This window comes from Phanerochaete carnosa (genome assembly GCF_000300595.1).
Source record: "Phanerochaete carnosa HHB-10118-sp unplaced genomic scaffold PHACAscaffold_12, whole genome shotgun sequence".
Classification (NCBI taxonomy): Eukaryota; Fungi; Basidiomycota; class Agaricomycetes; order Polyporales; family Phanerochaetaceae; genus Phanerochaete; species Phanerochaete carnosa.
This window is the reverse complement of record NW_006767639.1, coordinates 1,271,433-1,281,058: the sequence shown is the minus strand read 5'-3', so window position 1 is coordinate 1,281,058 and position 9,626 is coordinate 1,271,433. Positions and strand designations below refer to the sequence as shown.

The 9,626-nt window shown below is 52.8% G+C and overlaps 3 protein-coding genes across 3 annotated transcripts; 2 read left to right on the top strand and 1 right to left on the bottom strand.

Annotated features, from left to right (window-relative positions):
* The first annotated feature begins 982 nt into the window (after window positions 1–982).
* PHACADRAFT_264882 (uncharacterized protein) lies at window positions 983–1,317 on the top strand. Its single transcript, XM_007401396.1, has one exon. It carries the CDS (start codon window positions 1,002–1,004, stop codon window positions 1,224–1,226), a length of 225 nt encoding a protein of 74 aa, XP_007401458.1. The 5' UTR covers window positions 983–1,001; the 3' UTR covers window positions 1,227–1,317.
* Window positions 1,318–2,238: 921 nt separating this feature from the next.
* PHACADRAFT_201114 (uncharacterized protein) lies at window positions 2,239–2,556 on the bottom strand (the record flags this gene model as incomplete). The annotated part of the gene is made up of 2 exons (XM_007401395.1): window positions 2,239–2,322; window positions 2,371–2,556. The coding sequence occupies 2 exons, from the start codon at window positions 2,554–2,556 to the stop codon at window positions 2,239–2,241; spliced, it is 270 nt and encodes an 89-aa protein (XP_007401457.1).
* Window positions 2,557–6,814: 4,258 nt separating this feature from the next.
* On the top strand, window positions 6,815–8,493 carry PHACADRAFT_201113 (uncharacterized protein; the record flags this gene model as incomplete). The annotated part of the gene is made up of 13 exons (XM_007401394.1): window positions 6,815–6,861; window positions 6,924–6,958; window positions 7,019–7,176; window positions 7,218–7,231; window positions 7,294–7,355; window positions 7,411–7,508; window positions 7,565–7,662; window positions 7,718–7,731; window positions 7,772–7,912; window positions 7,978–7,993; window positions 8,053–8,104; window positions 8,155–8,190; window positions 8,245–8,493. The coding sequence occupies 13 exons, from the start codon at window positions 6,815–6,817 to the stop codon at window positions 8,491–8,493; spliced, it is 1,020 nt and encodes a 339-aa protein (XP_007401456.1).
* Window positions 8,494–9,626: the final 1,133 nt, after the last annotated feature.

Genomic DNA, 9,626 nt, shown 5'->3' with positions numbered 1-9,626 from the left:
TCACTGGAGTGGACATACAGCTGCACGCCAATTTTGACTGAGTTGGGTATCATCTTCATCATTCCTCCAGGTCGCATGTACGCCTCACGCAGTGTGCTTGAACCAAAAATGCCCTCTGACTTCCACATGCTAGTTTTTTCTGCCTTGCGTGTCTTTGCAATCTGGAACAGGAGCTATGCGTGGTCGCTGGCGGTGTTCATGTTAAGCGTGGTGCCAGTTGCAACAAATCTAGTGCCTATCACCTTTAACTGTACCTTGCATACCCTCGAGTAGTTAATGCATCTATGCAGTACAGTGCGATAATGTCGAAGTATGGGTTCATCACGAGCTCGCTCATCGGACCAACGTGTACCTCGCAGCCTCAGTTCTCTATACAAACATATAACATGTGGGTGCACATATCTTGCTGGTGTGCTTTCTTAATACTAATTATCTGCAATATAGAAGCACGTTTAGCTATCATAGCCTCCTAACATGTCAGAGACACTGATGCTACCTGCTCACAGTCACGTATACCACACGCGGGTCCCTCATCCTCGCTGACGGAATTGTGCTTGTTCTAACTTGGATCAAGACATTCGGACACTGGAAGAATATGCGCCGTCTCAAGATGAGGGCGTCGCTGACAACATGTCTGCTGCGTGATGGTCAGTAGTCCGGCGTGCGACTTTGCGGTCCTCGTTGCTAAAGCCCGGCTACCCATGCAGGAACTATCTATTTTACGTGAGTGGGATGAGACGGCTGCATTAGAAGGAACTCATAACAGGCGATGATGGATATACTAGAGTTCTCCTGGCTGTCAATATAACCCAGCCGCTAACTGTTCACTCCTCTTTGGTGTGTCCCCAACATGAGCACGTGAGCTGATAGCTGACGTCGAGCTTAAGGGCACATCGCTCGTGAAAGCATTGGTGACAAACCTAGTGCGTACTATCTGTTCCATCCGCACTGTTTGTACCCATAGACTGCCCATGTAGCCCCCGGTGCTTCTCAGCCGCTTCATGATCAACCTCCGGGCGGCCGACGAGGCAATGGCAGACTACTCTGTGCAAATGAGCGATCAACAACAAAGACCACCGACGCTGCAGTTCAGGACGCCACCAGATCGACTAGGCAATATTGGGGGAATGCTGCGGGATGGCTGGAGCGACGAATCCGACGACGAAGAGCATGATGCTGCAGTGTTGGGCGAGGAAGGATATCGTGAGACCGGTGATGAAGCGTGAGTTGGCGTCGATGATTATGCTAGACTTCAGAGTAGGCTCCGTCTCAGGCAGACAGTGGCATGTGTAACGTATGCGAACAGGAGGCTTGAAACTCATGGTATCGAATGATCTCAATTAGGCCGTGTGCCGTCGGGCATGGCGGTGCGTGAACACATGCATTTCGGGGTGATAGCGCATCTCTATGTAGTAGCTAACTCGAATTGCAACCTTCAACGAATGCTGAAGTCACTCAGATATTTTTGTGCAAAGTTTACACCGTGCATTCGGGTTCTTCTCATTGGTACTGTCAATATTAGGTACAATACGTATAGCACTCTGATATATCGCCTACAATGTGACTGGCTTCTTCAATGACGACAAGTGATGTGTTCCGTTTTCGCCATCCGAGACTCGGTCGTTCCCGCAGGAAACCATATAAGACCTTCGCCGACCAGAGTAGCATCTAGACAGAGCGGTCACAACACAGCACGGTAACTTGCACATCCGAGGGGAGAGCGTCACACCTGACGGAATTGGATCGCGAAGACAGATTGCGGGACCTGCAGCATAACGGCTCACAACCGTCGCAGAAAGGTTTCCAAATTGAGGACACGCTTGAGCTCATCTGGTGCCACCGTGTGCAGCGTCGGCGATCAATCCTGCGGGCGCGCAGGGTCTCCGGCATGATGTGCGCGAGACCGAACGCGACGGTGTACTAGCCTGACATCCAGCTGGCCGGGTTATTGAGGGGAGCGAGCAGCCTCACATCGGAGTATGCGCCATGCAGTCGTGCTCGTGGTTCTGCGCAGCTGGACGCTCGGATATATCAAGGCGCGCTGGACAAGATACTACATACCATAGGCAGGCGCCCTGTAGAGGCGCGGCTGCGGCACCACCTTCTCTACGTCATCCCGGGTCATAAGGCCCACGAAATGGAGAGTAAGCCTGTCTTGCTCAGCAGTCGCGCTAGAAAAGCAGCTCCGCCGCACGCTCTCTCCCGTCCTGCGCCCGTGCGTGCGGGAATGTCGAGCACCTAGCAGGCGTGCACCGGAGACGTGGCGAGCTCATCGGACGTGTACAGCGTCGAGCCTGCGTAATCGCATATGTTCATGGCAATCTGGCGCGGACGTACCTTAGCGCGTATGGAAGCACGCACTAGACAAACCCCTGGAGTCGGTGGATCGAGTTGACCGACGAGCTGCGAGCGATATGCATAGTAATCGCACAGATCGCCGTTGGCGGTCGCCCTGCGGATGACGACGACAGCGGTATATATCGGCGCTCTTAGCGGGACGCCGATGCCGGTGTGGTATAAGGTAGTGCCCTTCTCATCTGTGCGCGCGAAAGGCATGCTAAGCGATAAAGTTGCAGTTCAGAAGTCTTGTTCATACCTTGTAAGTATATGAAATACATGCATTCAACAGTTCGGCCATCCTTGACAGGTCCCAATTTTTGTGTTAGGGTACAAGCTGTAGAGATGGAGCACTGGAGTTACTGGTGCGGAAATCCACGAGAAGTTAATGTCAATGAAATGTAAAGCGACGCAGCGGTCCAGGTAACAGAAGGCAAAGATTGCAGAAGCACATATGCACCTGCACACGGAGCTTGAGTGGTGCACATCGCACAAGGCGCACGACGGCGTGTAAACGGAATTGTGGCCGCTTCCTGCTGCCGCCATGGACATTGGGCAGAGAGAACACCAGAATTAATCCTATCTCCCCCGCAAGCTCAATCACCCCTGGCCTTACCCGCGCCTGAGCGTAGCAGCATGTTAGGATAGAGTTCGAGCTCCAAGCGGAATGCCCCCGGGTATCGAACCCGCGGGTGTAGAGTGTCATGGTATGGAAGGGCTGGAGGTTCACATATCTCGGCAGAGAATACTTCTTCAAATCAAGGCCAGACAACTCACAGAAATTGGCACGTGCGATTACAAGCTTGCTGGTCGAGAGGGGTGCTTGCTTGTGCAGGTCAAGCGTCGTTGCAGCTTGCGAGGCGTTCATCCTAGACGCAGCGTCGCACAACCACAGCTTCCAAATTTCTTGAGCCAGCTCTTCGCCATATATATTAGCGTGTATAGCCCTCTCATATGCATACCGCACAGCTTGACTTGGCGCATAGTATTCTCGTGGCAGGCTCTTGAACAAGTTATCGCTCTGGGGTCGGGAACATCCGGAGGAAGCTGTCGCGCGGTCCGACCCGGAGTCTAGGCCCTCCAGGCGCCTTTGTGCCACCTGGATTCAGAAAATCTCCGTCCGACGCGTCCCAGTCACTCTGAATCTCCTCTCCTCCCTTCATGTACCCAACACCACGTCCCTTCACAGACCACAGTGTTCCTTCTAGCACGACGAGCCAATTCTGTCGCAGCTACAGACCGCTAGCTCAGGTGCGGCTGAAGTTCACGTTCATGTTCGGCAGTGCGTAACAAAGAGTCAATAGACAAAGGCTACCTACTTTACACACTCCTCGACCGGCTCAAGACCATATCTGTCGTACCACCTTGGGAAGAAGACCATGCGCCGTTATCCCATGATGAAAACAAGCTGCATAGCTGCCGACTGGTCCGCGATAATCCTAGACAACACGACATCGCATGGCGGGCCAGGGAGAGCCGCAACTGTTTGCGCGATTGCTAAGAGGTGAACAGCCGTGGGCGGATCTTATGCAGCGGGCGGGAGCAGGATGAAGGCGCCTTGGGTTGGCTGCCCGGCCGATGCGACAATCGTGGGCACTGGCGCGGCGGCTGGAGCGGCAGCTGTAACAGACGTAGCTACCGGCGTATCGGCAAGACCTGCCGCACGGACTCGATCACGCTCTCCCGGTTCCCCCGCGTGCCAACATAACAGGAGGGATGGTGGAAGGACGATCAGTCTGCGCTGCTCCTGCCGCGGTTAAACCTGGTGCCCTTATGGTCACGGCCGCCGTCCTAGTGCCCACTGCGACTGGTGGAGTCGTTCTTTCCACTCTCACTGCGACTCTTTCAGTGCTCTCCATTGACGTCCTCTTCCTTGACAGTTTGAACCTCACGAGCTCTTCTTCCCCCTTCCAGTTGGCTGTCTCAATGCTTGCTGACTCGGACGACCCACTCCTCCCAATCCCGATATTAACTTGTGCAGGTGGCGCAGAGTAGAGGATACTCGCCGCAGTAGTCCAGGGCCGAAGTGGGGTGAACATCCGGCTGTGGTGATCGATGTCGAAATGCGCCCGGCGCGGCTCAAAGGCGCGTCGCGTCGGAAGGCAGAGGGGCGGTTGCGAGACAAGGCGGCGCCTTGTTCGGTTGTATCTGTTGTTGCCGTCGCCAGCGGTAGATACCACCGTACAAGCCGCTTGTCGAGTGTCATCGTGGCTCAATGTGCTATTGTATTGTCCAGGGACTCGCGACGGCCGTCCAGGACTGGGGCCAGGTGGAGTTATGTAAGATGTCAGTGATGGAATATCAGACAAGTGGGACTTACCTCGGCTCTGTAGGAAAGTCTTAAGGGGAGTTACCACGTGGTACGCACCGCTGAGGCGCGTCGGCCGACAGGTCCTTACTTCTCGCCAATCTCTTCATTGCCGAACCAACCCCCCCCCCACCTTCCTCAACATCAAAATCGACGCGACAGCTAGCATAGCTGCGCAGGGCGTCGAGCTCCTCGGTACCCATCCGGTCCAGCGCCGCGGCGCATTCGGCGAACACATCACTGATGTCGTCGATCGCCCTCTGTGCGATGTCGAGGATCCCTGAGGGCGCAGCACGTACGAGCACGGTGTATATGATGGGTCAGTGGCTGGTATTTTCGATGGATTTACTTGGGGCATTAGAACGCGTGGATGCGGACGCTGTTGCCGGCGAGGTGTGGGATGTGGCGCGGGCGTTGCTCGGGGTATTGTGGTTCAGCTGCAGGGTTGTTGGGCGTGCGCGACGCGTTGATGTTGTTGACGTGATAAGGATATCGCTCGAGAGGTGCATGCGCCTGCTGTGCAAGTGGCGAAGGCGTAGGTGGTAGGAGGTTTCTGCAGATGGGGTCCTTATTGATGCATTGATGTCGTAGTGGTGCGTCGCTGATGCGACCTAGGGTAATCTAAGCAATACCAAGTGCTTTTAAAAATAGGTTGATGATGCTTGCAAACAGTCTAACCAACGCGAAAGTGAGCAGAGGATATGATTCGGAACGAAGGAGGACAGGGCGAGCGCCACGGATGCTACTACCCTGCAAATAATCAGCTGAGCATGGCATACGCCATTAGGCTGCGCCTGTGGGTCTTGAAGCTTGAAGCTTGAAGGGCTTCAGACTGGCTATTTGCATAACTCAGAATCGTACAGTATGACTTTAGTGCATCAAGAACCCGCACTAGCCTGTATGCGATGGCCTTACCGAGTCAGCATCTGTCCAGCAACGACGCGGATTTCCTCGTGCCTGTATGGCATCAGTGGCCCCTCCAGCGGACGCTCGGGGCATACGAGAGAAAAGGCGTTTGACAATTCTGTCCGGAGGAAAAAGGTGCTTTGGATTGGTAAGACGGTCCGCCTTTTCGTGATTGTGCGCTTATGCCAACATGGGCGGGTCTATGGACTTTTGTGAGTGGAATGATGCTAAAGCAGCATGGACATCATAAATTAATTCTATGAGGCGGTAAAAGCTGTCAATATGCTTGGGAATTGTAGGAAAAAGGATGTCCGTAGTACCATAAGCGCTCAGTGGAAAATGTGGGGTATCGCCATTTCCGAACGGAATCGTCAACTGCCTTTCCTCTCGCGAACTGTCAGAGCTAATAAGTGCACTCGGTCTAAAATCGTTTGATGCGTGGGTACATCCAGTGCCTATCGACAGCTACGCATGGCACTGGCATCGAGGTCAGCGCCTGTTCAACACTGGTACTGGCGTAGGTTTCCTAGTACGTGCCATATAACATCAATTACCTTGCTCGAACGATCGAAAAACTATTGCGAGGTAACAAACGCAGGTTGTTCACGATTTCTGGAACCTTGATAGAGCTTCAAAGCTTTGATCAAGCTTTCAAGTTCTGGGTCGGAAAAACGAGAATGCAGTATGCAGAGGGATTGGCAAAAACCTGAGAAAAGCGGCCGAAACCGTCGGTATTAACTGCGTAGTAGCTGTCGATAAGCAGATGCGTCCATGCACCGAAGGATCCGAGACCGAGCGTACTCGTTGGTTCTGGTAGTTCGCGAGAGAAAAGGCCCCTCTTGATGATTCCGTCCGAAACTTGAAATAGAAAACGCTCTGAACGGGGATGAGGATTCGCGCCCTCGAAATTGAGCATTTATGACGACACAGCCCGAGACGGAGCAAAGAACTATGTAAATTCTACTTCCTACCGTTCTCAGGTATATTAACTGCTTCAAACTGCCTCAGAGCGTTCATGTCCGTCATCCATACTGCCTTAGCATGCTTTCGCTCGCGATAGGATCAGCAGTGCTTGTACTTTCAAAAGCCCTTTCCAATCTTCAAGGAAGCACTATCGGCAAAGGTCGCGCATCCGAAATGACATCTGGAGAGTGCTGCAGTATAAATGCTGAGAGACGACTGGCCAAGTTACTCTTAAAGTGTACAAGCCCAGGTAGCCCACCTTCAATATCACCAGACTCCTCCGATATCCCCACGTTGACTATGTCCGCACCGTCAAACCAAGCTCTTGTTCAAGCCTACTCGCGTTTGTGAGCACTGCCCCTGCTTGCACTTCGCGACGTAATACTCATCATGATACCTTCTTCTCTAGTGCCACGGGTGACTATATCACCATAGCTGCCTCGTGTAAGTACATCACTGGGATTTCTTTCCCGCTGGATTTTTTACACATCATCTACCCTTCAGGTCTGGCCATCTACGAATTTTTGGTTACCATCGGTGATGAGATTAAGATTGTGTGGAAAAGACCTATCACTGTACGTGCCGTGCTTCTTGGCTCGGTACGATGGTGTATGCTCCTCGCGGCCATCCTGAATTTCCAGCTTACACTGTCATCTCCGAAAGTAAGCTTTGAATATTTTTGACCACGTGTAATCTGCGACAGTGCTTGTTACAGGAGTAAGTCCGGCTTTTCTAAGGTATATGGGAAGACAAGTTACTTATTGAAACCCGACATACAGCTGTGCGCCACCTGACATCCTGTACTGGGTGCTCGTCCTTGTTCAATTCCTCCAGGCCGCACGTACGCATTATGCGGTCTGCGCAAATTAAATTGCTCGCTGACTTCCACTTGCCAGTCTTCTCTGCCCTGCGTGTCTTTGCAATCTGGAATAGGAGCTATGTCTGGTCCCTGGTGGTGTTCGTGTTAAGCATAGTGTCATTCGTGACGAATCTAGTACGTATCACCTTTGATGGAGCCTTGCATATGCTCTAGTCGACGCCTCTATGCAGAACGATGCGGCAATGACAAAATACGAGCTCGTTATGTACCCGCTCACGGGGATATCATGCATCGAGGAGTCTCAGTTGTCTGCACGAGCATATGATATGTGGGTGCACATATGTTACTGATGCGTTTTTATAATACTGATGTTTACAATATAGACGTGCGTTCCGGGGTCAAAGCACGCGGGAGACGCTGATGTCATCTGTTCACAGTTGTGTACATCACTCGTGGCTCACTCATCCTTGCCGACGCTATCGTGCTGGTCCTGACCTGGATCAAGACATTCGGACACTGGATGAATGCCCGCCGCCTTAATATGAGGGTGTCGCTGGCGACATGTCTGCTGCGCGATGGTGAGTGGTCCTGTGCGCGACCTTACATTTTCCATCCCGTTGCTGAAGTTCAGCTACCCACGCAGGGACTATCTATTTTATGTGAGCGCGACGAGACAACCGCATTTGAAGGAATTACTCACAGGAAATAATGGATATAGAGTTCTGCTAGCTATCAACATGACCCAGCTGCTAACATTTAACTTCTCTGCGGTGCGTCCCCGACAGGAGCACGCGAGCCAATAGCTGACGTCGGGCTTAAGGAGGCATCACTTGTGGGTCCGTTAGTGACGACCTTGGTGTGTGCTTTACGTTCCATTCATACTGTTTGTATTCATGGACTATCCACAAAGCCCCCTCTGCTCATAAGCCGCTTCATGATTAACCTCCGGGCGGCCGGCTCACCAATGTCAGACCACTCTGTGCACATAAGTGATCAGCAGCAGGGACAGCCGACGCTGCAGTTCGGAAGGTCAGGGGACCGGTTGGGCAATTGTGGGGGAACGCTGCAGAATGGCTGGAATGATGAACTCTGTGAAGAAGAGAGCGATGCCGCGGGAGTGGAGGAGGAAGGACGTCGTGAGACCACTGCTGAAGCATGAGTCGGTGCCGAAGATCATATGTAGTAGATTCTGTGGGTGCGCTGTTACAGGCGGACAGCGCATCCGCAGCTTATGCGAGCAAGAAACTCGAGGCCTACAATGTCAGATAATCCAAGTTGATTAGTGTGCCTTCACGACTAGCTGAAATACTGTACAGGCGTCGAAGCACTTTCGTCGAGCAAGTACATTACAATGACTACAGCCAATTCCGCAGAAGCATTATTCCGCGCAAGGCGTTCCCTGTCTGCGCTCAGAGCCTCTGAGCAAGTCGTCCATCTCGTTTGAATGGTGATGTGCGGACCGGGCATCAAAGCCCATGAGCCCGCCAAGCCCAGCCCAAAAAGCCTGGCAGCGGGCTCAAGGCCGGGCTCGGAGTGTGGTCGAGCCCAAGCCCGACCCGGAAGCCCAGGCTTGGGTGCACCGGCTCTGTTACTATTCCTTGAGTTCAGAATGAGGTGAGAGAGACCTGATATGTACATACCAGACCTAATATGAATATTCTAGACTTGACGGTTCCCGCCGAGCACGATTGTGCATTACCGTCTAGTGTCTGCCCTAGGCGCGCGCTCGTGGACTTCGTTGCGACTCGACTTATTGCGCGAGTATACGTCTTCTGGAGGTTATAAGTACATGCAGCAATAATATACTACATCCAAATATACTCCCTGTCGATAGCATCAGAATATTCATTGTATTGTGAGCAAGCCCGCGGCTTGGACCGGGCTCGGCACGATGTCGCCACAAGCCCAAGCCGGGCCCGCACATCACTACAGGCTCGCAGTGATAATCAGAACGCACAGCTGGCCAAAGGTGTCGCACTTCAACCGGCGCATTGCTATTACCACGGCTGGCATTTTTGAAATGACAGCTCGGATACGTAGCATTCTTGTTTCGAGCCGGTCGGATCCCAGAGGTCGCAGTATATATCGCTTGTAGCAAGAGTTTCAGTTCGGCGGCCTAGACACGGGAACTTATTAAGTTACACCGGACTAGCCACTCAGAAGCGCCCATGAGTGGCTAAGACACTGAAAAGCCCAAAAAATGGCGCGGGCAGGAATCGAACCCACAGCCTGAAAGCAACCACGGCACGTTATACCACTAAGGCATAAGACCTTGCAAACATTGGGTTGGAA